This window comes from Micromonas pusilla, assembly GCF_000151265.4.
Source record: "Micromonas pusilla CCMP1545 genomic scaffold MICPUCscaffold_4, whole genome shotgun sequence".
Classification (NCBI taxonomy): Eukaryota; Viridiplantae; Chlorophyta; class Mamiellophyceae; order Mamiellales; family Mamiellaceae; genus Micromonas; species Micromonas pusilla.
Window position 1 is genome coordinate 990,179 of NW_003315885.1, and position 25,180 is coordinate 1,015,358.

Genomic DNA, 25,180 nt, shown 5'->3' on the forward strand with positions numbered 1-25,180 from the left:
TCGCCGGCGCGCGGCGAGAGGGCGCCGGCGCGGCGACCCCCGCGACGCGAGAAGAGGGAGAGCGAGGAGGTGATACGGAAGAGGGCGACGCGCGTCGCGGAGAGGCACGACGTGGACGTTGACACCGCGCTCGAGGTACTGCGGCTAGTGAAGAACGACGAGCGACTCGCCGGGAAGTTGCTGGGGACGATGACGCGCGGGATCGGCGGCGGCGGCGGCGCGGCGGCGGCGGCGGCGGCGCGCCGCGCGCCCGCGCCCGCGCGCGCGCGCGCCTCGCCGCCTCCGTCGCCGCGCCGCGCGGACGCGTGGCGTCCGACGACGCCGGTCGCGGAGGACGATCGCACCGCCGCCGCGGCCAACTCCGGGTCCGGGTACGACCCGGACGTGAGCGAGACGTTCATGTCGTCGGACGTGAAAGTCGTGGAGGACCTCTCCGACGTCTCGGACGAGGAGCTCGCGCGTCTCATCGGGGACTTGCAGCGCGAGCTGGACGAGAGCTGATTGAGAGGGTCGCCACGTGAATGGTGTTATTGTATCGCTATCGCGCCACCGTCGCCCGCGTCGCGACCGTCTCTCTCTCTCTCTCTCTCTCGTGGACTACCCTCCGGCGGTTCGCGCGCGGAATTTGCCCCCCTGTTTTTTCGGGTATTTCCTGCTCTTCGCCTTCGCCTTCGTCTTCTTCTTCGCTTTCCTGCTCCCGAAGAGGTCGTCGTCGAACCCGTCGTCGCCGGCGCCGCTGTCGACGCCATGGTGCGCGGACGTGTACACAGAGCACCTCGAGCCGCAATCGTCAGTGAGCGGCGCGACGATGAACGCGTCGTCCCCGCCGCGCGCGAAACACCCCAAACCGAATCCCCGCGCCGCGCCGCCGCCGCCGCCGACGCCGACGCCGCCGTCGCCGACGCCGTACAACGCGACCGGGGGATCGTCCACCGTCCCCGCGTGCCATCGATCCCTCGTCAGCGACCGCGGCGGTCCGGACGCGCGCCGCGTGTCGAACAGAGCGACCGCGTCTCCGCCTCGCGCGCCGAGCCAGACGGACCAGTCGTCGACGCAGCACATCGACTCGCCGATTTTAAACCCGTCGACGCGGACGGCGTCCGTCCCCGCGTCGCCGTCGTTCCCGAGGTCCCAGTGCCTGCACATCGCGACCGGGACGTTCCGCGACGACGACGCCGTGCGCGTGTCGTACACGCCCGCGCAGTGCGCGGACGCGACGACGACGACGTGGCCGCGCGCGCACGCCGCCGGCGTCATTCCCAACGCGACGTACGGATCGTAGTGCGACATGTGGATCACCTCGGTCACCGTCCGCGTCTCGACGTCGACCGCGAGGAGGTCCGGATGCGCGCACATCCACAGCGTCGGCGCGCCCGCGCCGGAGTGGTGCCCGCCGCGGTTCGCGGCGCGCCCGAAATCGTTCCCGTGCGAGCTCGGGACGCCCTGGACGGCCATCGCCTGCGCGGTCCAAGACAGCGTGGTCTCCGCGCGGAGCTCGTTGTCCGCGAGGTCGATGAAAACGTCCGTCTCGTCGGCGTTTTCATCATCCGCGGGCCCCACGCGCATGAGCCTCACGACGTTGTGGTTCCAAGACCCGACCGCGACGATGGAGGGGCTCACGAACGCGAGCGCGTTGACGTCGACGACGTCGTCGCCTTCGTGCAACTCGACGACGTTAGGGTCCAAAAACGGCACCCGCGGGTGCCGGACGTCGAGCGAGTCCGCGTCCCACACGGTGACTCTGCCGTGCCGATCGCCCGCGACGAAGACGCCGTGCGCGGACGCGAGCGAGCAGTAGTCCGCGCCGGTGGTCGGCGTCCCCGCCGGGTTCGGGAGCGTCGCGATGCGTTTCCCCGGCTCCGTCGCGCCGTCGCCGCCGTGGAACCAGAGCTTGATCTTTTCGGAGTCGCCGCTGATGGCGGCGGCGCCGTCCGCGAGGAGTAAACTCGCCGCGCTCGGGCCCACGCCCGCGTGCTTCGGTCTCGGACGCGGCGTCGACGTGGGGGTAAGGTTGCGTGTGCGCGTTGATTTGGATGCGTCGCGCACGACGAAATCGCCGTCGCCCTCGTCGAATCCGAGGTCGCCGTCACCGTCGTCGCCGTCGTCGTCGTCGTCGCCGTCGCCGTCGTCGTCGTCTCCTTCGCCGTCGTCGCCGTCGTCGTCGTCGTCGTCAACAGACGCCTCCTTCTCTGGAATCCATCGCTCTGCTTTCAGCGCGGACGCGCACGCCGCCGCCCACGCGCGCTTCCCCCCGAGCTCCTCCATCGCCTCCTTCGACGTCTCCACCGGCGGCGCCCCCGGTCGTTGCGTCGGCGGCGGCGGCGGCGGCGCGACGCTTCCGAATATCGCCGCGTGCGCCGCTTGCCTCACCTGCGGCGACCGCGCGACGTCCCGCAGCGCTCGCGACGCGGCCGCGAGCCGCGAGATGCTCCGAGGGTCCATGAACGACGCGACGATCTCCCAGCACGTCGTCGGGATGAGGTTCAGCGGGTCCCGCGGCGGGTCGTCGACGCGCATCGCTCGCATCCCTCGCGTCGTCGCCGCGACGTCGTCGTCGTCGTCGCCGCCGCCGCCTCCTCCTCCTCCTCCGCGCGCGGCGAGCGGCCACAAGAGCTCGTCTTCTTCGTCGTCCTTGCGCGCGAGCCGCCGCGCGACGACCCTGCGGACGAGGTGGTACGGCGGCTCCCGATCGCGGTCCCCGCCGCCGCCGCCGCCGCCCACGACGACCGGAGATCTCGGCGAGAAAGCGGCGTTCGACGACGTCGGATCCCACGACCCGCCGACGCCGCCGCCCGGGGAGACCGGCATCGCGTCCTCGAAACCGAAACTTCCTCCCCTGTGCGCGTTCATCCTCAAAAACACCGCGAGCGGGGTCTCCTTCTCGCCGCGTTTGTTCACCCGCGCGCTCCACGCCGTCTCTCCGCTTTTCCTCTCGTTCGCGACGGCGTGGTCGACGGTGACGACGACGACGTCGTCGATCCCCAGCGCCGCGCCCGTCGACGGGGAGACCCCACCGCCGTGATCGATGCGCCCGAACAGGCGTTTGAGCTCGCGCCGGGGGTCGCCGGCAGACGACGCCCCGGGGGAGTCTCGGGGATGATGAGTTTGATGATGACGATGTTTGCTCGGGATCGCGCGCTCCGGCGTCGCCGTCGCCGTCGCCGTCGCCGCGAGCTCCTCCTCCTCGCGCTCGCGTCGCTCGCGCTTGTCGTGGTTCCTCTTCTCGCGCTCGAACTTCCGTCGCTCGTTCTCTAACCGGAGCTCCTTCGCGCGCGCTTTCTGGTCCTTGCCGCTCATCCCGGGCTTGTACGTCTTCGTGTTTGATGAGTTGTTACGCTCCTTCGGGGCGGACGACGCGCGTCCGCCGCGGCCGCCGTCGTCGTCGTCGTCCGGGCCGCCGTCGCCTCTGCCGAACTCGCTCGCGAACGGGCCCCAGTCCTTCGCCTTGCGCCCCATCGCGACCGGCGCGCGGGGGGGGGGCGGGGCGAGGCGAGGCGCGATGTTCTGAAGTGGACCGACGCGTATCGCAAACCTCGACACCAGACCGAGCACCTGACGCTGACGCAAGTGGCCGACGTGACCGACCGGCCACTGCCAGCGCCTGGCAGCTCCAGTCAGCGTGACCCTGGAACGACTAATTTGGATTGACACGATCCGCTCGACATATCGCGCAGCGCCGGGCAGGTTCGGACCCGTCGCGCGGAGGCTTCCGGCGCGTTCGCGACCGAGACATCGAAACCACGGCGTCGATCGCAGGTCGAGACGTGAAGACGCGCGCGTTCGACGATCGCGCGAGAGAATCGAGAATCGCGCGATAATAAAGACCACGAGAATCGACACCCAATTCGCCACGATGGTGAAGACGGCGGGACCGGCGACGCCGGCGACGGAGACCGAGGCAGCCCCCGCAGACGCGACGGAGACGCCGGTCGCCGCCGAGACGGAAGCCCCGGCGGAGGCGGAGGCCGTCGCGGAGGAAGAAGCGCCCGCGGCGGAGGAACCCGCGGCGCCCGAGGAGGCGGAAGCGGCGGACGCGGAGGCGCCGGCATCGGACGAGGCGCCGGCGGTCGAGGCGACCGAGGAGGACGCGGTCGAGCCCGCGCCCGCGGAGGAGGAGGAGGCGGTCGAGCCCGCCGACGCGGACGCGGACGCGGACGCGAATCCTCCGCGCCCGGACTCCGTCGCCGACAGCGCCAAGGCGGAGTCCGTCGCCGGCTCCGTCGCGAGCAGCGCACAGCTGTACGGCAAGGACATGGGCGCGACGCCGAGCTACTCCAACTTTTTCGCCGACGGGACGCCGCGCGACACGCCGATGGGGTCGTCCGCGGATCTCGTCGCCGATCTCGCCGCGGCCGCGGAGCCGACGCCGGAGACGGCGGCGGCGCCCGAGCCGACGCCCGAGCCGACGCCCGAGCCGGCGCCCGAGCCGACGGAGCCGGAGAAGCCGAAACCGGCGGCGGCGGCGGCGGCGCGCGGCGCGAGACCCCCGTCCAAGGCGTTCGTCCCGAACCGCCCGCCGCGCCCCGCGCCAGTCGCGGTCCCGGACACCCCGGAGGCGTCCCCGGCGTCGCCGAATCGCGCGAGCGTCCCGCGCACGCCGAAGCACACGAAACAAGACGTCCGAGACGCGGTTGACGTCGTGTACGCGTACGCGAAGAAGGATCCGTGCGACGCGCTCGCGGAGATGGCGGAGCTCATGTGCGTGAAGCACCGCTCGGAGTACCCGAACGTGCACGTGCTGTTCCGTCGGACGCTGCAGAAGATGAAGGAAGACGCGGAGGCGGAGGCGAAGAGGAAGGCGCACCCGCCGTCGTCGTCTTCCGCGGATGAGGATAAGAGGACTCGGCGAGGACGCGACAGCGCGACGTCGTTGGCGTCCACCGCGCGATCGAGCGACGGCGGGGTGAAGTCGCCGATCAAGAAGAAGACTCGGCTGGGGAGCACGCTCCCGCCGAGCGGCGGGCGGCAGCGACCGAGCGACACGATGCGCTCCGCGCCGGACGAGATGCACAGGAGCGCGAAATTGTCCGTGAAGGAAATTTGCAAGCCGAACCAGTCGACGAGGAAGTGGATGCAAGAGAAGCAGATGAAAGAGAACGAACGCGCGCGGATGAAGGAGCAGATGCACGCGAAGGAGCTGAAGTGGATGGAGGAGATCACGATGAAGCAAAACATTCGCAACAAGGCGAACGCGAAGCTCAAGGCGCAGGAGGAAGAGCGGGCGAAGATGGCGTCTCGGGAGGCGCGCGAAAAGCTCGCGTCCCGGTAGCGGCGCCGTCGTCGGGCGTCGCGCAATCTCACGACTACCTATAAGATGATATCAGATATCACCTCTACATCTATTCACGCGCGTCGGCGTCGCGCGCGTCACACCCCGAGCGTCTCCGCGAGCGTCTCCACGTGGCCTTCGACGACTCTTTCGACGCACGCGCGGCCGTCGCTCACGCCGTCACGCAACACCGGCAGCGGGTGCGCCTCGGTGTTGAACACGAAGCACTCCATCGGAAGCAACGCCGGGTCGTCCGAGAACGTCAAGTACAGATACTTCAGCGTCTCCCCGAGGAAGAAGCTCTCCATGCGATCGATCTTCGCCCCTTCCTCGCTGTTGTCGCCGTTCTCTACGTCGCGCAGGCTCGCGTACCCGCCGCTGGGAACTTTCGCGTGGATTTCCCACGCCCGCCACATCGCCCACGCGGCGTCGCGCCACTCTCGCTCGTTCGTCGTCTTCCACAGCACGTACAAAGACTCGACCGTCTCCGGTCGCAGTACATTATGCGCGTCCTGGAGTTTCACGACGAAGTCCCCGTGCGACGTCGTGGACTCCTTGCCGAGCAGATCCCTCCACGCGGACGAAACAGCGCCCTCCGCGGCGAAGTGCACCATCTCCGGCGCGAGCCCCGTGCTCGTCCGCGCGTACATCTGCACACACGTCCGCGCGAGCTCGCGCGCGATGTCCAGGTGCGTCGTGCTCGCGGGGAGACCTAAACGCGCGAGCGCGGCGTGCGCGAGCCCTCGCCGTATCCGGTTCCCGCCGCCCCAGCGATCCCCCAGGCCGTGACTCGCCCCGAGCGCGAGGACGCCCGGGAGGAAACACGCGAGGTGGTCCATCTTGTGGTTCAGCTCCCCGCCGACGTTCCCGGCGCGTTCCGCGACGTACAGCAGACCCGTCGTGTTGGCGGGGATGCGCGAGCGTCGCGGCGGCGACGGCGGCGGCGGCGGTTCCGCGCGTCCGCCCGACCACCCGGCGGCGGCGGCGGCGCGCGCCGTCGGTTTCGGTCTCTTCGTCTCGCCCCGCTCGCGTCGGCGCGCGGCGTCGCGCTCGTACCACCGCGCGCGCGGTTTCCTCGCGCCGCCGAACCCGAGCGCGAGCGTCGTCGTCGTCTCCGCGTCGTCGCGCGCCTCCCCCTCCTCCTCCCTCTCTTCCTCCTCTTCGACCTCCTCCTCGACCTCCTCTTCGTCCGCCCGCGCCGCCGGCTCCTCGGCCTCCTCCTCGGCTTCGATGAACGTCTCGAGCGCGAACTCGTCCGGCTCGTCCACCGCCTCTCCCCCCGCGCGATGCAACAGATACATCAGCACGCCGTCCATCGCGTTCAAGTACGCCCTCTCCCCGCCCGCTGGTTTCCCGGCGTGGATCCAGTGCTTCAGGAGGTACTCGTAGTACGAATCGCCTCGAGCACCCAACGTCAGCGTCGACGACGCGTCAAACGTCGCCGTCACCGCGCTCACGGAGCTCGGCAGCAACCCGCCGGTCGCGGGGTCCCACAGCCCTTTCGTTATCAACTCGAACGCCTTCCTCGCCGGGGTCGCGATGTCGCGCGCGTACGCCCGCCCCGCGAGCGACGGCAGCGTCGACGTCGCGGGCGACGCCGGGCACCGCGACACGTCCTCCGACTCCCCGATCGACGACGACGACGCGGGATCCAGGTAAATCTTCACGAGGCCTTCCTCGTCGAACCCGTACTCGTAGTCCGCCTCGGGGGGCTCCCCCGCGTCGCGCGCCGCGGCCATCGCGGCGGACGCCTCGCAGACGCCGTGCATGACCCACCGCTGTCGCGTGCGCGTCGTCTCGCTCCTGTTCTCCGCGACGAGCAGCGCTTCCTCGAGCGCGGCCCACTCGAGCACGAGCGTGCCAACCTCCGCGAGGGACGCGCGGTTCGTCCACGTCGGCTGATGCGCGTCCCCCGTCGCGAAGTTGACGTCCATGATGGGTATCCCGCTCGCGGTCTTGAACGCGGGCAGCAGCTTCTCCGCGAGGTCGAGCGCTTTCCGCAACACGCCGCCGTCGCGCGTGTCCCCGCCGAGTTTATGCGCGGACGTGAGCCCGCCGAGCACGCGAATCGTCGCCTCGAACACGTTCGCGTTGACGTCCGAGTCGAACGTCAGCCCGCCGCCGCGCGTTTCGGCGGCCGCGGCGGTCGCGCCGGTCCCGTCGCCGTCGCCGCCGCCGCCGCCCGCGATCCACGAGATGGCCTCCGCCGCGTCGTCGTCCAGCCCGACGATCAGCAGCGTGTCCAGCGCGTCCACGATCGTGACGCCGACGTCGAGCCACCTCAGCCCCGATCGCGACAACGGCGCGAGCTCGTCGTGCGGCCACGCGTGGTCGCGGTACCCGCGCCACGCGTGCTGCACGGACGCCTTCACCGCCGCGCGTCGCGTCTCCGTCGGGATCGCGCGGAAGTCGTCGTCCGAGAGCGAGAGCAGCGCGTCGACGTCGGACGGCGACAGCGCGTCGATCGCGGTCGCGAACCCGAGGCCGTCGCGCCAGTCCTCTCGTCTTCGCGGCGACGCGGAGGTCGCGCGGAGGAGCCACTCCAGGTCCCTCGGCGGCTCGGACGCGGACGCGCCGCTCGACGGTTCGCCGCCTCGGGAGCGGCTCGCGAACGTGAGGCGCCGTCGCGCGGACGACGACGACGACGACGACGACGACGACGCGTTCGCGACGCGGAGTTCCCCGAGCGCGTCCGGCTCCGGCGCGGCGACGACGACGCCGGACGCGAGCAACGTCGCGAGCGCGAACGCCAACGCCGCGGCGCGATGCGTCATCCCGCGCGCGACGCCGTCCCCGCGCCGCGGGCGGGGTCCACGAGGCGCGCGAGATAAAAATGCTTGTGGTCGCGCTCTCTGGTCGTTCTTCTCGACGCGACGTCAAGCTCACAGCTGTGATGAATCTTACTTACCGCGCCGCGTCACTACCTACGCTACGTCTAATGTACCCCCCGCCGCGCGCGACCCACCCACGGCTCGCTCCCACCGCGCCTAGTCCTACGACTAAAACCACTCCACTCGCGTCGCCGCTCTCGCCCTCTCCGCGTCCTCCCCCGGCCCCGACATGGCGGCAACCTCGGCGAGCCCGGCTGGAAATTTTCCCGCGAGCGCGCGCGAGATGACGTCCACCTCTCGCCAGTGCGTGTCCAGCGCCATCTTCCTCTCCGGCGTGTCCGGGTGCGACGCCTCGATCGACTTCGCCCACTCGTCCGCGTGGACGACTTTCATCAGGTGTTTCCGCATCTCCGGGCGAAGCAACGCGGCGACCTGCGCGGCGGCGACGTCGCCGCCGTCGCCGCCGACGCCGCCGTTCGCCGCCGAACCCGACGAACCCGCCGCCGACGACGAAACTGATGAACCGCCCGCGCTCCTCGCGAAGAACCACTGCGTGAAACACAGCCGACGCGCCTTCGACGGCAGCACCCGGTGCAGCATGTTCGCCGCGCTGAACAACACCACGCGTCCCATCCGCGGCTCGATCTTCACCGGCGGCGACGGAAACGGATACACGACGAGCTCGCCGCCGTCGCCCTCCTTCCAACCCGGGTTTAAATACGTCAACGCGGTGACGCGTCGTCCGTCCAACTCCGCGGCGGAGTCAAAGTGCAACGGGAAGCACGCGCCCATGCCGAAGTTCACTTGCAACTTGACGACCTGGTGGTGGAGGTCTTCCGCGCGCGTCCGCGGTGGCGCGTGCGCGTTGAGGAGCGTGAGGAACGTTCGGTCTTCGCGCAGCGCGCGAAACGCGGGAAAGCGCGACGCCATCTCATCCTTCATCGCGTGCACCTCCGCCTCGAAGATGTTCGCCTTCTCGAGCTGGACGACGCGATCTTTTTGGACGAGGACGGTCGCGTTGCGCTTCATCCCGTCGGGCGCGCGCGAGGAACCCGCGGACGAGGCGTCGGCGTCGGCGTCGGCGTCGGACGAGGAGGCGAGTCGATCGAGCTCGCGTCGCAGCGTCTCGCTCAGGGACGCGCCGCCCTCGCCGACGGTCACCCCGTCCAGCGCGCCGTCCACGACCGCGTACCCGTGCCTGATGAGGTGCTCGCACACCTCCGGGAGGACGACGCGCTCCGCGGCCGCGGCGACGGCGGCGGCCTCGGCGGTCCCGGCGGTCGAGGGAGTGCCGTACGTTCTCGGAACGACGTGCTCTGCTGGCGCGGACGACGACGACGACGACGACGACGACGCGCGACGCGCGGTCGCGGCCGCCGCCGCCGCGGGGAAGGCGGACGCGCGCGGGAGCGAGACGCGCGTCCTCGGGCGCGAGAGCACGCGGCAGAAGACCCTCGAGAGAGCCCTGCGCGTCGCCATGGCGCTGCGCCGGTCGCACCGCCGCGCCCGGTTGCCCAATCGATCGCGGCGAGGCGCGGCGCGGAGTGCGGATCAAGAGGGATCCGATCTTGGTTCGTTTGAAGCAGATGTGGACAGGGAACCCTTCGCATGTCGGAAGGGTCACACCCCGGGGCGCGGCACACGGGCGCGCGCGCGAACTCAAACTCGCGCGAACTCGCGCGAGCGGGCGAGGGAGAAGACACTACCGCCGCGCGCGCGCGCGCGAACCCGCGCCGCATCGCGCGCGGACGGCGTCTCGGAAGAGGCGAAAAAGCGCGCCAACTTGTTTTTCGGAATTGCCGTAAATCTGATTGGACTGGCATCCCGAGGATAAACCACCCGAGGGCGAGGCCATCGCGCGCGCTCGGACGCGATGGGGTGCGCGTCCTCCAAGAACGCCGACGCCGGCGCGGACGCCGAAAAGGCGGGACCGCGGAAACCGCGCAAAACCCCGGTGACCGCGTTCGACGCGCCGGGAGACGTCGACGCGTCGCCGCGTTCGAGGAAAAAAGCATCGGCGCGCGACAAGAACGCGAGCGCGGGCCCGTCCTCGTCCGCGTCCGGCCCGCCGGTCGACGACTCCGCGGGTACTTCGTCCTCCTCCAAGTCGGAGCTGGCGTCGATCATCCGCGAGGTCACGAGCGAGCTCGACCCGGACGTGCGCGCGGCGCTGTCCGACGTCCTCTCGCGGTCGTCCGCGCCGAGGAAGCTGAGCGACGAGTACGAGGAGGTGGGGGACGCCAAGCCGCTCGGGAAGGGCGCGTTTTCCGTGGTGTACCTCGTTCGCGATAAGCGCACGGGGTCGGAGTACGCCGCGAAGGTGGTGCCCATGAAGAACTATCGCTCGGATAAGAAGCGCGATCAAGTCCGAGCGCTGCTGTGCGAGGCTGGCGTCGCAGCGCTCGCGAAACACGCCACCGTCGTGGGGCTGCGCGACGTCGTCTTCGAGGAGAGTCGGATCGTCGTGATTCAGGAGTGCTGCCACGGCGGCTCGCTCCTCGCGATCGTGCAGAAGCACGTTGATAGGAAGAAGGCGGAGAGGAAGGCTGCGATCAAGGCTGCGGGGAACGCGGGGCCGGGGGCGAAGGCTGCCGCGGAGGTGGCCGCGGGGGGCGGCGCGATGCGCGAGAGGGACGCGAAAATCGCCGTCAGACGCGTCGCGGAGGCGCTGGAACACCTCCACTCGAAAGGGTACGTTCACAGGGACGTGAAGCTCGAGAACTTGCTCCTCGCAAAACCGGGGGATCTGAACTCGTTGAAGCTCGCGGACTTTGGGTTCGCGACCGCGGTGAGCGGGAGCAAACCCGTCGAGAAGGGTTCCGCGTTTGCGCGAAAAGACGACGTCGGCGACCGGCTTCGAGGAACCGTGGAGTACGCCGCCCCGGAGGTGCTCGCGGACTTGGGGTCCTCCGTCGGGAACGGATCGATACACAGCACGTCTCTCGGGAACGTGTACGGGAAGAAGAAGAACGACGACAAAGACGACCCGCCGAAGCCCGTTCGAAGCGCGGCGTCGAAGGCGCTCGCGTCTAAACCCGCGGTGGACATGTGGAGCGCGGGCGTGACCGTGTTCTTGATGCTCGGCGGGTACCACCTCTTCGACGCGTCGCAGGACGCGTACTCGAATCGGCTTCGCATGCACGTGACGCTGCAGAAGGAGTACCAGAAGCCGGCGTGGCAGACGGTGTCGAACGAGGCGAAGTCGATGATTCGCAAGTTGTTGTGCAGCGACGCGGGAGAACGGATGACGGCGTCGCAGTTGTTAAAGGATAAGTGGTTCTCCCAACAAACGCGCCGGACGTCGCTCGAGACGGACGCGTCGCCGACGCGGAGTAGTTTCGGCGTCGACGCCGCGCGGCCGAAGAGCGCGAGGAAAGCGGACGGGGGATCCATGAATCGCTCCAGCGTCGCGAGCACGACGAGCGGTTTGTCCGTCGATTCAAACGCATCCGGCGCCGGCGGCGGGTCGCTTCGGACGACGCACCAGAATTTCGGGAACGTGCTGCGACCGGCGTCGCACTCACCGCGAGGGGCGCTCGTGCCGATGTCCCCGCGGTCGCCGTTGTACGGAAAGCAACCGGCGCTGGCCGCGCCGACGCCCGTGAGCGGCGCGAAGCCGCCCCGGCCGCCGACGGAGGACGAGGATGAGGATCCGTCGAATTCGGAGCTCCCTCCCGGCGGCGCGTCCCCGCCGCCGGGAGGGAATGGGAAAGGGCTCGGGCGGCGTCGGCGGCGGTTCAGCACGGGAGAGGCGGAGGTCTACGCGAAGAGGATGTCCATGGCGAGCGTGGACGAGACCGAACATCTGCCGGATTCCCCGCCGGCTCCGAGGCGACCGCCGACGCCGCCGACGCCCGCGTTGAACATGAAATACGACTCCGACGAAGACGACGACGACATGGACGAGTGGGCGTTCCAGCAAGTTGGCGGTAAACGGAACAGCAGGCGGCGGCGGTCGTCCGCGAGCTCGGCCGGGTCGTCGGAAGGGAAGAACGGAGGCAGTCGGCGGTCGTCCGCGACGGAGGACGGCGACGCCGCGGGGGTTTCGAAGACGACGCCGAAAAAGTACGTCGAGAAGTACGGCGCGTAGGAGGAGAGAGGCACGAAGCGAAGCAGGGCGAGTGACGAATTAGTTAGATTTGACGTTGCACCCACACCGCGCGAGATGACATCCCACGCAGACCTAGTATCGACCAGGGGGAGGCCCTCGGTCTGGCCACCGGCCGCCGCGTCCGCCCGGCGGCGGGCCCGGAGGCCCGGGCGGCGGGCCGGGAGGTCCCCACCCTCCGCCGCCGTTTCCTCGCCTGTCGTCCCTGTCCCCGAACCTGTCGTGCCCGTACGACCCCGGCCCCGGCCCCGGCCCCGGCCCGGGCCCGGGCCCGGGACCTCCACGCCGATCGTCGTACCCGCCCCGATCAGGGGGCGGTCCACCTCCGAACCCGTGTCCCGGTCCGTCCCAGTGCCCTCGCGGGGGCGAGCGCCGGTCGCGGTCGTCCCAGTGCCCGCGCGGGGGCGAGCGTCGGTAGTCCCTCGGCGGCGATCGATCGCGCCCGCGCGGCGGCGACCAGTCCCGCGGCGGCGGCCCGCGGCCCGGTCCGGGTCCGCCGCCGTATCGAGGCGGCGAGCGATCGCGCTGGGAAAAACCGCCGTGAGGGGGCGGAGGGCCGAACGAGTCGTACCCGCCGCCGCCGCGTCCCGGGGGCGGTCCCGGCGGGAAACCTCCGCCGCCGCCGCCGCCGCCGCCGCCCGGCGGGCCGCCGCCGCCCGGCGGGCCGCCGCCGCCAGCGCCCGGCGGCGGCAGCGGAGGGAACCCGCCGAGAGGGGGCGGGAATCCGGTCGCGGGGAGCGGCGGCGGAGGGTAGTCCGGGTATCCCCCCGGCGGCGGCCCCGCGGGGAACGCCCCCGGCGACGCCCGCCCCGGGTTGAACTGATTCAAAAGCCGCTGGATGTGCCCGCCGTCGCCCGCGGCGGCCACCGGCTGCTGCGGCGGCGGAGGCATCGCCGGCATCGGAGGCGCCGGGTCGCCTAACGCCTGCGGCGGCGACCGCGGCGGCGTCGTCCCGTCGTCGTCCGGCGCGCGCTCGGGGATGACGATCTTCTTCTTCTCCGCGCTCCCGCCGCTATCTCGCCGCTCCTTCGCGTGCCGCGACGACGACGCGCGCTTCTTCTCTTTGCTCCTCCCTGACTTGCTCTTCCTGCCCGCGTCGTCGCTCCCTCGCTCCGCGGGCATCGCCTTGACGTTCGTCCCGAGTCCTCGTCGGTGGACGACGACCATGAGCATCCCGGCGTCGCCGTACTGCGATATCCGACCAGACGCGGGACCGATCCCGGCGAGATCCATGAGCAGTCTGTCCGCCAGCTTCCCTTGCGGGATGAGGTACGCCTCGACGACGCCGCTGACGGGCTCCGCGATCCCCGCGCGCTCGCGTTTCTTGTATTGCCCCGCGAGAGCGATGACCGCGGCCTCGTTCGTCTTCGGGTTCGGGCCGTTCGGGTCCGGCTCCGCGGCGGCGACGGTGACCGCTCGCGATCGCGAGTTGTCGGAGATTTGCCGAATGAAACGGTTCGTCGCGTCGAACGCGACGCGTCCCTTCACCTCGATCGTGGACGGCAACACCGCGGAGATGTCCGCGCCCTCGCCGCCGATCGGGATCGCCCTCAGGCGGCACTCTTTCAACCCCGCGACTTTCACCGTCCCGGTCCACGCCCCGGGCTCGCCCCCGGCCGCCGACGCGCCGGCGGGGGGTTCCGGCTCGGGGGAGTCCAGCTTCGGCGGCGGCGGCGCGTCCCCGTCGTCGCCGTCGCCGTCGTCAAACGACTTCGTGGGATCGTACTCCTCCTCCTCCGCGCCGCCGCCGCCTCCAGAAGCGTTCGCGACCTCGGTCGCATCGTCTCCCTCCGCGCGCGGTTCGCCGCCGTCGTCGTCGTCGTCGTCGCTCGCGCCCGCCGCGGCGAAGTCCTCGAAGCTCGGCAGCTCCGCCGCGCGCGGCGCCGGCGGGGCCTCCCCCTCCCCTCCGCCCGCGCCCGCCTCGATCGGCTCCTCCCCCACGCCGCTCTTCTCTTCGTCGTGTACATCGTGCGTCCCGAACACGCCGTCCACGAGCGCGCCGTGGGTCTCGATCACCTCGCCCTTACGGTTCGTCCGCGTCCGCAGCTCCTCCGGGGTTTCCTTCAAAAACGCGTCCTCGCCGACGAGCGCCTCTCGCTCTCTTCGCATCTCCTGCAAATCCTTCCTCGCGAGCTCCGTGGGAGAGAGCACGCACAGCACCTGCGGCGTGAGCTCCCCGCGCAAGACGCGTCCTCTCAGGTGCGGGTTCGAGGGGTCTTTCAGGTTGAAGATCAGCGTCCGCGCCTTGGCGTTGTACGTCTCCGGCGTCGCCGCGAGATGCAACGCCAGCTCCACCTCCGCCGCGAGCGCGTTCACGTCGACGTCGCCCGCGCCGCCGCCCGCTTCCAATGCCGCCATGTTCAGGGCTTCGATGAACTTCGCGAGCGCGTTGTTGCGCGCGTTGTTCCTCGGTTCGTCCGCGCGATCGAGTTTCGGTTTCGACGGCTTCGATCTCGAACGATTTCCGGACGCCGCCTTGGCCGCCTTGGCCGCGAGAGGGACGTCGTCAGAATCGGACGCGTCGTCGTCGTCCACGACGACCGAAGCCGCCTTCCGCTTCTTCGCCTTCCCCGCGGGGTCCTTCCCGACCGCGGTGCCTTCCTTCGGCCACGAGACTTCCATCTTGAGTATCGCCTCGTACAGGTCGATCTCCTCCTTCTCTTTGCTGTCGCTGTACCACAGCGTCGCGGTCCGCTTCCCGACGTTCACCTTGAGGACCTCGGCGTTGTACCACTCCCCGGTGTCCGGCCACAGGACTTGGATGCGCGCGCCCTTGAACTCCGAGCCGAACTCGGAGATGGACACGAGCTTCCTGTCCGGGTCCCACGCGCCCTGGACGCGATGCGAGGGGGGGGGAGGGGAGGGGGGGCGGCGGATCGTCAGAAACGACGGACGAGACGGGGCTTTTTTTCTCGTCGATCGAAACAATCGGCGAACTGCGCGCGATCGAGGCGCGCGAGAGACGCGTCTCGGGCGCGGGGGGGCGCCGCCGCGGTCGTCCTCGCGAGTCCAAAGGGGTTCGGAAGAGGGGCGGGACGTACCGCCATCGTGTGCGAGTGTTCTCCTCCGCGTCGTCGCTTCTGATCCCGCCGGCCGTCGGTTGAGTCGCTCGAGAATTCCGACGACGAGGCGGCGGGGCAGGCGCGCGATTTCCAACTGAAGTGCAAGCTGGCACGTGCCGAAAAAGGGGGAACGAGATGCAGAACGAAGACGCGGGGGGCACGCATCTCGCATCAACATGGGGTGCCTTTGCCTCGGCGGCGACAAGAGCGGCGGCAAGAGCGGCAAGAAGAAGCTCAAGCTCGTCCTCGTCGGCCTCGACGGCGCCGGGAAGAGCACGCTCCTGCAGACGATGCTCGGGGAGAAGCCCGAGAAGACGATGCCGACGTTCGGGTTCAACAACGCGCGCACGAAGCAGCGCGGGTTCGACATCGACCTGTTCGACCTCGGCGGCGGGAAGCGAATCAGAGGGATATGGAAGGCGTACATGGCGGACGTGCACGGATGCGTCTTCGTCGTCGACGCCGCGGACGCGGACCGCCTGGACGAGTGCCGCGAGGTGTTCGCGGATACGTTACGCGATCCGCACCTCAGCGGGAAGCCCATCGTCGTCTTCGCGAACAAGCAGGACCTCCCGAGCGCCAAGTCTGAGGCGCAGATCGCGACCGCGCTCGGGCTCGCGACGCTGCAAAACTCGCGGCATAACATCGTTCCGTGCGTCGCGCGGAGGATGTCCGCGAGCGAAGCCGCGGACAAGCGCGTCGACGTCGGGATGCGTTGGATGCTCGAGCAGGTGGGACGGGACTGGGACGAGCTCAACCCGCGGGTTCTGAGAGAGGCCGAGGTCGCGAGGTTGAAGGAGGAGGAGCTGCGACGCGAGCGTCTGAAGCGCGGGGCGGAGAGCAGGCGCGAGAGGCTGGAGCAAGAGGCGGCGGAGGCGGAGAGGGCGAGACTGGACGAGGTCGCGCCGGCGTCGGCGGAGGAGGAGGCGCGCGGGGACGGGGACGGGGACGGGGAGGGCGGCGGCGGCGGCGGTCGTGGTGATGGTGATGGTGATGGTGATGGTGATGCTGGTGGTGGTGGTGGGGACGCGGCGCCAGAGGAGAAGACGCATTACGTGTAGCCGCGGCGGGTTCTCGTCGAATCGCAACGCGCGAGATGTATTAAATCCACTCGCGTCGGTCGCGATCGGACTCGCGCGCGCGCGCGCGCGTGCTCTTCAACCACAACCTCCGCCTGCCACGTGATACCGTAATCCGTTCCACTCCACTCCCGCGTCGCTCGCGCCGCCGCTCACACGCGCTCGCACTCGAGCAGGCGGCTAAAATAAAACTGCGTCGCGGTCATCTCCCGTCGCGTCACTTTAAACCCCGCCGCCTTGAGCGCGCTCTCCACGTCCTCCTCCGCGTGAAGGTACGCCCGCGTCGCCTTGGACGGCCCCGGGAAGAGCTCGCCGACGCGCTTCAGGATGGAATACGCCAGCGTCTTCGGCGCGAACGACACGATGAGCTTGTCCTCGCTGAGCGACGCGAGGTGGTTGATCATCCCGTTGACGCGATCCGTGGGGTAGTGAATCATCACGTCGATGCACGTCACGACGTCGTACTTCCCGGAGCACTCCTCGAGACCGAGGGCTTCGAACTTCGGCGCGACGGACGGCGCCTTCTTCCCCGCGGCGATTTCGTTGTTGAAGCGCACCTCCGCCTCGCCGACCATCGCGGAGGAGATGTCGCTGGCGCTGACGGCGGCGCCCGACAACGCGAGCGGGATCGCGAGCGAGCCGGTGCCGCAGCCGGCGTCGCACACGGTGACGCCGTTCATGTCCTTCCCCGCCATCCAGCCGATCACCTTGTCCACGGTCTTTTGATGCCCCTGGCGGATGTCGAGCTGGACCTTGTTCACCTCGTCCGTCTCGCCGTAGATCTTTTTCCATCGATCCGCGCCGACGGTGTTGAAGTAGTTCCTCACGGACTCCGCCTCGTCGCCGCCCGTCTCGGACATCATGCTCTCGCGGCGGCGGTTCGGGTCGGTGACGACGAGGAGGCCGGCGACGCCGGCGACGGCGGCGGCGCCGCCGACGGCGAGGCCGACCCCGGACGCGGTCTGCGAGATCGCCTCCGTCGCGGCGAACGCCGCGGACGGGGCGAGGGACGCCGCCGCGAACGACGCCGCGGCGAGAGACGCGGGCTTGGCGGAGGGAACCGCCGCGGGCTTCTTGTTCGCCTTGTCGGCGGACGCGCGAGGGGCGACGACCGCGCGGGCGGTGCATGAGGTGACGGCCGGCATGGTTCTGCGGGAGGGAACGAGCGGGTGACGTATCGTTGAGCGCGTGCGATCGATCGGGAAAATGTTTTTCGCCCTCGGAGCGGCGACGGGACGGACGATGCGCGTCGACGCGCGACGCGGTGATCGACGGCGAGCGCGAGAACGCCGAACGCGGAGGAAGCGACGGAGGATTCCGTGTCCAACGGGCGCACCTTGAGGTTCACAAGCGACGACGCGACGGGTGAAAGTGTCTCGCGAGAACGAGCCGTCACGACAAGATCTTCCAGCTTGAGATCGGATAATGAGGTCGAGAGATCAGTGTACTCGCGTATGTGCAAACAGTACAAAATAGTAGTTTTTTCGCGTACTCGCGCTGTCACCTCCGGGTGTCCGGGTCGGAGCGACCACCGGAGAGCTACGTCCTCAATTCTCATCGCGCGCAGTGGGCGTAACCGACGCGCACGATGCCCACCGCGAAAAAAATCACGAGCCTGTTCCCCAAATCCAAGGCGGGGAAGGACGCGAAGGGGAAGGGCGCGAAGGGCGCGAAGCGAGCCGCCGCGGCGATAGGTGCGTCCCTCCCTCGTCGTCGTCCCGTCGCGCGACAATTCGCTTCGCTCCGAGATCCGAGGTCGCGTCGGCACCGTTCGCTCACCACCACCCTCCCCCACCCGAACCATCGCGCAGTCGAGGAAGAGGCCGAGGACGAGTCCGAGACGTACCTCAAGATCCTGAAAACGTTCGACATGTCCACGGAGTACGGCCCCGCGTTAGGCTTGACGCGGTTGGAGCGATGGAAACGCGCGGAAGGATTCGGGCTCCATCCGCCCGCGGACGTGCACAAGATCCTCACCGAGCGCGACGCGGATGGGACGCTCGCGAAGTGCGTGTGGGAGAACATCGTGTGAGCGTCGGAAGCGATGACTGGACTGCCGATGAGAGAGCAGAGAGAGTGGGGGGGAGTGCGCGCGCGCGCGTGGATGCGCGCGTTCGCACGGCGACGACGACGAAGACGACGGATGTGATGCGACGGAACGAATTCGCGTACAACGTACTGTACGCCCCGCGCCGATCGCCGTGCTTCCCTCCCAGCCTCCTCTCGCTCGCTCACTTCACCCCCCGCGCTCGCCTCGCCTTGACCCACGCGTAGTGCTCCCTGTACGTATCGTCCATCGGATGCTCGTACGAGCTCCTCCCCGTGGCGGCGTGGTGGTAAAACTCCCTCCCCGAGCCGTCGACGTGTTCGCTCCACCCGGGCGGCGGCGGCGCGAGCAGCGCCCACTCCGCGACGAACAGCAGATCCTCGTCCCGCTCGAGGTCCATGCCCAAGTACAGCGCGTAGAGTTCGACGTCTTCCCGGTCCGGTGGGGTATCGCTGACGCACCGCAGGAGCGCTTCGCGCTCGTGGAGCGTCATCGAGGCGCGCGGGGGGGGCGTGGAAGGCCTCGGCCACGCGTCGCGGGAGGCGCCGTCCGACGCGCAGCCGGCGTCGGCGTCGGCGTCGGCGTCGGCGTCGGCGTCCTCCTCCTCCTCTTCCATCTCTTCCTCTTTCTCTGTCTCGTCGCTCGACTCGCGCGCTCGCACTCGCACTTCAGCCGCCGCCTCGATCGCGCGCGGTGATTCCTCGGTCACCACTCGTGACTCCATCGCGCACGCCGCCGCCGCGGCGGCGACGACGTTCGCCGCGAGCGCCTCCGCCGCCGCCGCCAGCTGCGCGTCGTAATCCGCCGCCGCCGCCGCCGCCGGCGTCTCCGCGCCGCCGGCACCGCCCTCCTCCTCGCGCGCGCGCGCGCGCCCCGGCGGCGCGAGCGTCGCGCGCTTCCCGCCTCCGCCGCGCCGCGCGTTTTTCCCTCTACCCGCGCGCGTCCCCGCCGCCGCCGCCGCGCGCGTACTCCGCTTCGGCAACAGGCTCGCGCGGTACGCAGAGGAGGAGCACCCGGCCGGGATCGGCATCGACTTCGTCCCGCGTATCATCGGCGACGGCGGCGCGCGCGGGGAGGAAGAAGACGGGACGGACCGCCCCCCCGGCCGGGGCGCGCCCGTCAGCGTCGTCCCCGGTGGCGGCGCGTTTGCGTTTTGCGCCGCGCATCGGATCTCCATCGCGCGAAACGCGTCTCGCTTCCGCTCGATCGTCGAGCTCAGCGCGGTGAGCGCCGGCGACGTCGCGGCCGCGCTTCTCAGGCCAGACATCGCGCGCTGGCGACGGCGTGAGTGGGAGCGGTGGTGGGAACGAAGGGGTCGGCGACGACGGGACGACGCGCGGAGGACGAGACCGACGTCGCCGAACGCGACGATTGGGGCGAGATCTAAAATGGGCGTCGACGCGAGGACGCGCGCGCGTCGCACCTTTGGGCTGACGCGCGGCCTCGTCGGCGCGCGGGCATCTTTCGTCTTCGTCGTCTTCGCGAGCCGCTTCTTCTTCGACGGCGCGCTCGTCGCGACCGGCATCCCTGCGCGCGCGAGGGGGCGCGCGGGGCTGATTTGGAACGCGAACGGGCGCGAGCGAACTCTCTCGGTCGGCCCGACGCCGCGCCGTCGCGACCAGACGCGACCTCGCCTCGAGACGAAATCGCCGCCGCCCCGCCCCGGCGCGCAGTGCTCGCGGCGCCGAGCGACGGCCTCGCGCGTCGAGACTCCCGGACCCCGGGCGTCATGTCCACGGAGGCGGCGGCGGAGGCGGAGGCGTCGCGCCTGAACGACGCGTACGACCTCGACGACACCGCGGCGTGGGTGAGGACGAACGCGCTGCGACGCGTCGCGCTGCAGATGCCGGACGAGCTCCTCCGCGACGCGATGGCGGTGGCGGCGGCGTTGACGCGCCGATGCAACGCGCCCTCCCGCGGCGGCGGCGGCGGCGGCGACGCGGAAGACAACGCCGGCGTGCGCGTGTTCGTGCTCGCGGACACGACGTTCGGGTCGTGCTGCGTCGACGAGGTGGCCGCGGCGCATCACGCCGCGGACGGCATCGTGCACTACGGCCGCGCGTGCCTCTCCCCGGTGTCGCGGCTCCCCGCGCGGTTCGTCTTCACGAAGCAGCCCGTGGACGTCCGCGCGTGCGCGGCGGCGATACGCGCGCACGCTGCGACGCTCGCGGGTGGGGACGTCGACGCGGTGGTCGTTCTCGTGGACCAGGAGCACGCGCACGCGGCGGCGGAGCTGAGGGACCGCGCGTCGTCGGCGACGACGATTCGCGGCGGCGACGGCGACGGCAGCGACGACGGCGACGCGACGCCGCCGGTCCCGGTCGTCGTCGCGGACGCGCTGCCCGTGGAGGCGCTCCCTCGGTCGCGCGCGAGAGCAGCGCGGGACGGGTGCGAGCCCGCGACGGCGTCGTCGAGCCGCGGCGAATGCTGCGGCGGCGGCGGATGCGGCGGGCCGTCGACGGCGGCGGCGGCGGCGGCGGCGACCCTCGTCGACTCCGAGGGCGGGCGGCGCGACGTCCACGGGGACGAGAAGAAGGACGACGACGACGACGACGACGACGACGACGGACACGGTCGCGTTGCCGGGCAGAGGTTCCGGTACCCCCCCGGCGTGACCGGGATGCGCGCGTGCCACTTCGTCTGGGTCGGAGGCGGCGAGTCCCCCGCGTTGACGACGACGCTCGCGCTTCTCCACGGACGCTGCCGCGGCGTCTCGCAGTTCGACCCGTCCTCGAATCGCATCGCCCCCGAGGCGACCGGGACGGCGCAGGTGAGTCGGGTCGTGAAGCGGCGGCGGTATCTGATCGAGCGCGCGAGAGAGGCGAGGGTCGTCGGCATCGTCGCCGGGACGCTCGGGGTGGCCGGGTACCTCACCGCGATCGCGAACTTGCGGAAGTTGATCGCGAAGTCCGGAAGAAAGTCGTACACCGTCGTGGCGGGGAAGCCGAACCCGCAGAAGCTCGCGAACTTCCCGGAGATCGAGTGCTTCGTGTTGGTGTCATGCGATCAGACCGCGCTGATCGACGGGAGGGAGTACCTCCAGCCGGTGATCACGCCGTGGGAAGCGGAGGTGGCGTTCAGTCACGGAGAGGTGTGGGACGGCGAGGTGCGATTGGATTTTAAGCACTTGCTCGAGCCGGGCAGAGGCGGCGACGGCGGCGGCGACGGCGGCGGCGAGGCGGAGCCGGAGTTTTCGTTCCTCAGCGGCGGCGTCCGCGCGGCGCAGCGAGAGTTCAACAGCCTGAGCGTGGACGACGACGACGACGACGACGACGACGACGACGACGACGACGACGACGACGTCCTCGGCGACGGCGGCGGCGGCGGCGGCGGCGGCGCGGCCGCGGCGACGCAGCTCGCCGTGCGCGCGTCCAACGCCCTCAGCGCGCGCGACGCCGGCCGCGTCGTCGCCGAGGTCAACACCGGCGCGGAGTACCTCCTCGGACGAAGGACGTACGTCGGGTTGGTCCCGACGCCGAAGCGCGGCGAGGACGGCGCCAACGAAGACGCGCCGTTGATCGCCGCGGAGGGTTTGAAAGGCCGCGCGCACGAGTACGCGAACGAGCGATGAGTCACACGTAGGATAGCAGCGCCGCGTCGGCGTGATACTGACTGCGAGGGTGTGGTGGTAGAAGTACAGTGCGCCCTAGCTACGGCAGCGCGCCGGGGGTTCGTCGGTCGGACGGTCGACGGTCGTCGGATCACGCCTCCGCCGCCTCCGTTTTCGGCGGCGACGCCTCCGCTTTCGGCGGCGGCTTCTCCTTCTTCTCGCCCCCTCCCGCCGGCTTCTTCTTCGCCGCCGCCTCCGCGCTCTTCTCGTCCTCCTTCATCGCGGTCGCGAACACCCTCTCCCGCGCGACCGCCTCCACGAACGCCGCGGTGTCCGTCTTGAGCAAGTGATGCTTCCACGACAGCGGCGCGCCCTTCGCCACCGCGAGGTGCGTCGGGTCGTAGTGAAACGCGTGGTCGTAGTGGCTCCTCTCCGGGTTCGGCATGTACCCCGGGTTGATCTTCTTCCACATCTCCTTCGACGCCGCGATGCGATCCGCGCGCCGCTGCTCGATCGGCTTCGGCGGGATCTTCTCCGGCGGCTTCTGCGTTCGCTCGACGTCGGTGCGCATCGCGTCCGGCGCGATTCGATTCCCGTTCCCGTCGAACCACGCGTGCCGGGAGTTGAACGCGTGCGTCGCCGCGGACACGTGCGTCACCCCGGGAGCGGCGTCGCTCGCGGTCGCGGTCGTCGCCGCCGCCGCCGCGATGGCGAGCGGCGGCGGCGGCGGCGGCGGCGCGGACGACGACGCCGCGGGCGCGCTCGTGGACTCGACCGCGGAATCGTCCGGGAGTTCCGAATCCTCCGCCGGAGGACCGGTCCGCAGGCCGTCGACGTGAGGGCGGCTGTACACCATCCTCGCCATCGACTTCGTGAGCGACTCGCCTAAGACGTCGGCTCCCATGGCGCGCGTGCGAACGAGAGCGCGCGCGTGCCTCGGTGCCGCGGTGCGCGCTGCGTGCCGCGGAGGACGAGTGCGATTCGCGCCCGATTTGGGCGGGTTTTGGCAGGGGTTTTGGGGAGCTGCATGTTCTCGGAAGGGGGGATCTTTCCTCTCCGGCGGCGGCGATCGGCGCGCACTACACGCCGCGCCGCGATCATCATGGCCGAGGAACCAACGGTTGAACCCACGGAAGAGGCGACCACGGAGACGGAGACGCCCGCGGACGCCCCCGTCGTCGGAGAGAAGCGCAAGGCGGACGACGCGAAGGCGGACGACGCGGACGCCCCCGCGGACGCGGACGCGGACGCCGACGAGCCCGATGCGAAGAAGCAGGCGACCGAGCCGGAGACGACCGAGCCGGAGAAACCGAAGTACGCGCCCGTGAAGCTCGGCCCGAAGACGTTCGAGACCCCGGAGGACATGGTGAAGTATTTCTCGTGGATCCTGAACAACATGACGATCAACCAGGACATGAACGACTACGAGCGCATGGTCGTGGAGCCGTGCCTGAGGACGGCGCATCCTGACGCGGAGAAGAAGATCGGATCGGGGATCAAAGCATTTCAGATCCGCACGCACCCGGAGCACGAGACGCGGTGTTACACCGTCATTCGCACGGACGGCACGACCGAGGACTTCTCGTACCGGAAGTGCGTGGAGGTGCTGTTCCCCGGGTACACCCCGAACGCGCCGAAGAACAGCGGAGGCAGGGGGGGCGGCCGCGGCGGGGGCGGCCGCGGAAGAGGCGGCGGCGGCCGCGGAAGAGGCGGCGGCGGTCGCGGTGGAGGCGGCCGCGGCGGCGGCGGGCGCGGCGGGCGCGGTGGTGGACGCGGCGGGCGCGGGGGTGGACGCGGCGGGCGCGGGGGTCGCGGCCGCGGCGGGCGCAAGTAGGGCGAAACCAAACGCTTCGCGCGCGGCGACGCATTCGTGAGGCTTCCGCCGGGTATCGCCACCGTAATCGCATTGCTACTCGTCGCCGTGGACGCCGCGCGCGCGCCTCGTCATCCCCGCGCGCCGCCGTCGCCGTCGCTCTCGTTGTTCGCGCCCGAGCCGAACAACGGCGCCCAAAGCGCGTTGTGTAACCCCCACGTGACGCCCGTGAGGACGTTGAACCCGTCCACGACCGCCGCCGTCGCGGCGTCCGCGAGGTCGATCTCCGCGCCGCCTGGATTTTGCCGCGACTTCGCGAGCTTCGCCCCGGCGTTCCTCGCCGCGACCGCGATCCCGATCGGCGCGGTGACGAGCGCGAGCGTCGGCACGCTCACCGCGGCGACGAGCGGCGCCGCCGGGTTCGTCGCGGGCTCGAACGGCTTCACGACTTCGTTCAAGTACCGCCGCCACCCCTCGTCTAAGTTCCACTCCTCCGCGCCCTCGCGGAGTAACCCTAAGTAACGCTTCGACGGCCACAGTTTCGTGCCTACGTCCACGTCCGGGTACGTCAGCGTGATGGCCGTGATCGACGTCCCGCCCGCGTCCGGATACCCCGCCAGCGTCACGACTTCCGTCTCGTACGACGTCTCCGTGCGTAAGATGTACCTCCACTCCTCGTCCGTGACGACGTACGCGACGCCGTGCACCTCTCGCGAGTACTTACTCAACGACGAGTCCGAGCCGTCGTCGTTGATGATGTCGGCGTCGCCGTCGTCGGCCACCGCGTCGTCCGACGTCGCGGTCGTCGTCCCGATCCGTCGCACGGACGCGAACCCGGGCTCGACGTACGGCAGACCCGGGACGTTGAAAACGAGCTCGTACCCGCGCAGGACCGCGGGATACGACGCGGACGGGCTGATCCCTCGCACGCCGTTCATCGTCTTCGTGTTCACGTTGCTGCCGTACGCGAAGTAAATCACGCACCCGGGCGGGGCGACGATGGCGTCGGACGCGGACGAGGAAGACGCCTCGGCGGCGGTTCGATCGGAGGCGGACGCGTTCGCCGGCGGTGACGTCACGGCGTCCGCGCGGACGACGCGGTTCGCGAGCGCGCGCGGGCGGGAAGGGGATAGACGCGAACGCGCGGCTGGGAGCGCGCTCTGCGCGACAATCGCTCGCGGGCACGACGCTCGCATCGTGGCGAGGCGTCTTCCGGGACGGGAGCCGGGTGCCTTTCGAGATGCGCGCGGACTCTCGTGGCTTCAGCGTGCGTTGTTCCCGCGCCAAACGCGACTGAACGCGTAAATGATCAAATTTTACGCGTCGCACCCGAATTTATGCCGCCGGTACCAGTATATTTTGCTGACTCGGACACGTTTCGCGGTGCAGAATGCCCGGATTGGCTGTTAGGTTTTCTGCAG

At 70.2% G+C, this 25,180-nt stretch overlaps 15 protein-coding genes across 15 annotated transcripts in view; 7 read left to right on the top strand and 8 right to left on the bottom strand.

The window, feature by feature from the left end:
• MICPUCDRAFT_67435 (uncharacterized protein) overlaps positions 1-551 on the top strand; it is a gene marked incomplete at its 5' end in the record, with an annotated part of 2,100 nt that extends 1,549 nt beyond the window's left edge. The window contains one exon of the mRNA XM_003057752.1: positions 5-551. Within this exon, the coding sequence (XP_003057798.1) occupies positions 5-501 (497 nt within the window). The 3' untranslated portion in view covers positions 502-551. The remainder of the gene's footprint in view (positions 1-4) is intronic.
• Positions 552-597: 46 nt separating this feature from the next.
• Positions 598-3,456, bottom strand: MICPUCDRAFT_57370 (uncharacterized protein; the record flags this gene model as incomplete). The annotated part of the gene is made up of 1 exon (XM_003058118.1): positions 598-3,456. One exon carries the CDS (start codon positions 3,454-3,456, stop codon positions 598-600), a length of 2,859 nt encoding a protein of 952 aa, XP_003058164.1.
• A 397-nt stretch (positions 3,457-3,853) lies between these two features.
• MICPUCDRAFT_57371 (uncharacterized protein) lies at positions 3,854-5,269 on the top strand (the record flags this gene model as incomplete). Its single annotated transcript, XM_003057753.1, has 1 exon — positions 3,854-5,269. One exon carries the CDS (start codon positions 3,854-3,856, stop codon positions 5,267-5,269), a length of 1,416 nt encoding a protein of 471 aa, XP_003057799.1.
• Positions 5,270-5,367: 98 nt separating this feature from the next.
• Positions 5,368-8,043, bottom strand: MICPUCDRAFT_15822 (glycoside hydrolase family 47 protein; the record flags this gene model as incomplete). The annotated part of the gene is made up of 5 exons (XM_003058119.1): positions 5,368-5,820; positions 5,857-5,981; positions 6,060-6,120; positions 6,538-6,780; positions 7,030-8,043. 5 exons carry the CDS (start codon positions 8,041-8,043, stop codon positions 5,368-5,370), a joined length of 1,896 nt encoding a protein of 631 aa, XP_003058165.1.
• Positions 8,044-8,268: 225 nt separating this feature from the next.
• MICPUCDRAFT_57373 (uncharacterized protein) lies at positions 8,269-9,579 on the bottom strand (the record flags this gene model as incomplete). The annotated part of the gene is made up of 1 exon (XM_003058120.1): positions 8,269-9,579. The coding sequence occupies one exon, from the start codon at positions 9,577-9,579 to the stop codon at positions 8,269-8,271; it is 1,311 nt and encodes a 436-aa protein (XP_003058166.1).
• Positions 9,580-9,735: 156 nt separating this feature from the next.
• Positions 9,736-11,383, top strand: MICPUCDRAFT_33041 (uncharacterized protein; the record flags this gene model as incomplete). Its single annotated transcript, XM_003057754.1, has 3 exons — positions 9,736-10,606; positions 10,700-11,011; positions 11,120-11,383. Coding segments are annotated over exons 1-3 (1,209 nt in total), but the record flags the coding sequence as incomplete, so codon positions are not given.
• Positions 11,384-12,283: 900 nt separating this feature from the next.
• MICPUCDRAFT_57375 (uncharacterized protein) lies at positions 12,284-15,255 on the bottom strand (the record flags this gene model as incomplete). The annotated part of the gene is made up of 2 exons (XM_003058121.1): positions 12,284-15,040; positions 15,250-15,255. The coding sequence occupies 2 exons, from the start codon at positions 15,253-15,255 to the stop codon at positions 12,284-12,286; spliced, it is 2,763 nt and encodes a 920-aa protein (XP_003058167.1).
• Positions 15,256-15,506: 251 nt separating this feature from the next.
• Positions 15,507-15,902, top strand: MICPUCDRAFT_8098 (uncharacterized protein; the record flags this gene model as incomplete). The annotated part of the gene is made up of 1 exon (XM_003057755.1): positions 15,507-15,902. A coding segment is annotated over one exon (396 nt), but the record flags the coding sequence as incomplete, so codon positions are not given.
• A 447-nt stretch (positions 15,903-16,349) lies between these two features.
• CHLM (magnesium-protoporphyrin IX methyltransferase chloroplast precursor) lies at positions 16,350-17,494 on the bottom strand (the record flags this gene model as incomplete). The annotated part of the gene is made up of 1 exon (XM_003058122.1): positions 16,350-17,494. The coding sequence occupies one exon, from the start codon at positions 17,492-17,494 to the stop codon at positions 16,502-16,504; it is 993 nt and encodes a 330-aa protein (XP_003058168.1). The 3' UTR covers positions 16,350-16,501.
• Positions 17,495-17,937: 443 nt separating this feature from the next.
• MICPUCDRAFT_57378 (uncharacterized protein) lies at positions 17,938-18,381 on the top strand (the record flags this gene model as incomplete). The annotated part of the gene is made up of 1 exon (XM_003057756.1): positions 17,938-18,381. One exon carries the CDS (start codon positions 17,938-17,940, stop codon positions 18,379-18,381), a length of 444 nt encoding a protein of 147 aa, XP_003057802.1.
• Positions 18,382-18,580: 199 nt separating this feature from the next.
• Positions 18,581-19,921, bottom strand: MICPUCDRAFT_57379 (uncharacterized protein; the record flags this gene model as incomplete). The annotated part of the gene is made up of 1 exon (XM_003058123.1): positions 18,581-19,921. The coding sequence occupies one exon, from the start codon at positions 19,919-19,921 to the stop codon at positions 18,581-18,583; it is 1,341 nt and encodes a 446-aa protein (XP_003058169.1).
• Positions 19,922-20,125: 204 nt separating this feature from the next.
• Positions 20,126-21,967, top strand: MICPUCDRAFT_67443 (uncharacterized protein; the record flags this gene model as incomplete). The annotated part of the gene is made up of 1 exon (XM_003057757.1): positions 20,126-21,967. The coding sequence occupies one exon, from the start codon at positions 20,126-20,128 to the stop codon at positions 21,965-21,967; it is 1,842 nt and encodes a 613-aa protein (XP_003057803.1).
• Positions 21,968-22,097: 130 nt separating this feature from the next.
• Positions 22,098-22,811, bottom strand: MICPUCDRAFT_57381 (uncharacterized protein; the record flags this gene model as incomplete). Its single annotated transcript, XM_003058124.1, has 1 exon — positions 22,098-22,811. The coding sequence occupies one exon, from the start codon at positions 22,809-22,811 to the stop codon at positions 22,098-22,100; it is 714 nt and encodes a 237-aa protein (XP_003058170.1).
• Positions 22,812-23,309: 498 nt separating this feature from the next.
• On the top strand, positions 23,310-23,780 carry MICPUCDRAFT_16484 (uncharacterized protein; the record flags this gene model as incomplete). Its single annotated transcript, XM_003057758.1, has 1 exon — positions 23,310-23,780. The coding sequence occupies one exon, from the start codon at positions 23,310-23,312 to the stop codon at positions 23,778-23,780; it is 471 nt and encodes a 156-aa protein (XP_003057804.1).
• Positions 23,781-23,890: 110 nt separating this feature from the next.
• On the bottom strand, positions 23,891-24,955 carry MICPUCDRAFT_67445 (uncharacterized protein; the record flags this gene model as incomplete). The annotated part of the gene is made up of 1 exon (XM_003058125.1): positions 23,891-24,955. One exon carries the CDS (start codon positions 24,953-24,955, stop codon positions 23,891-23,893), a length of 1,065 nt encoding a protein of 354 aa, XP_003058171.1.
• Between the last annotated feature and the right edge of the window lie 225 nt (positions 24,956-25,180).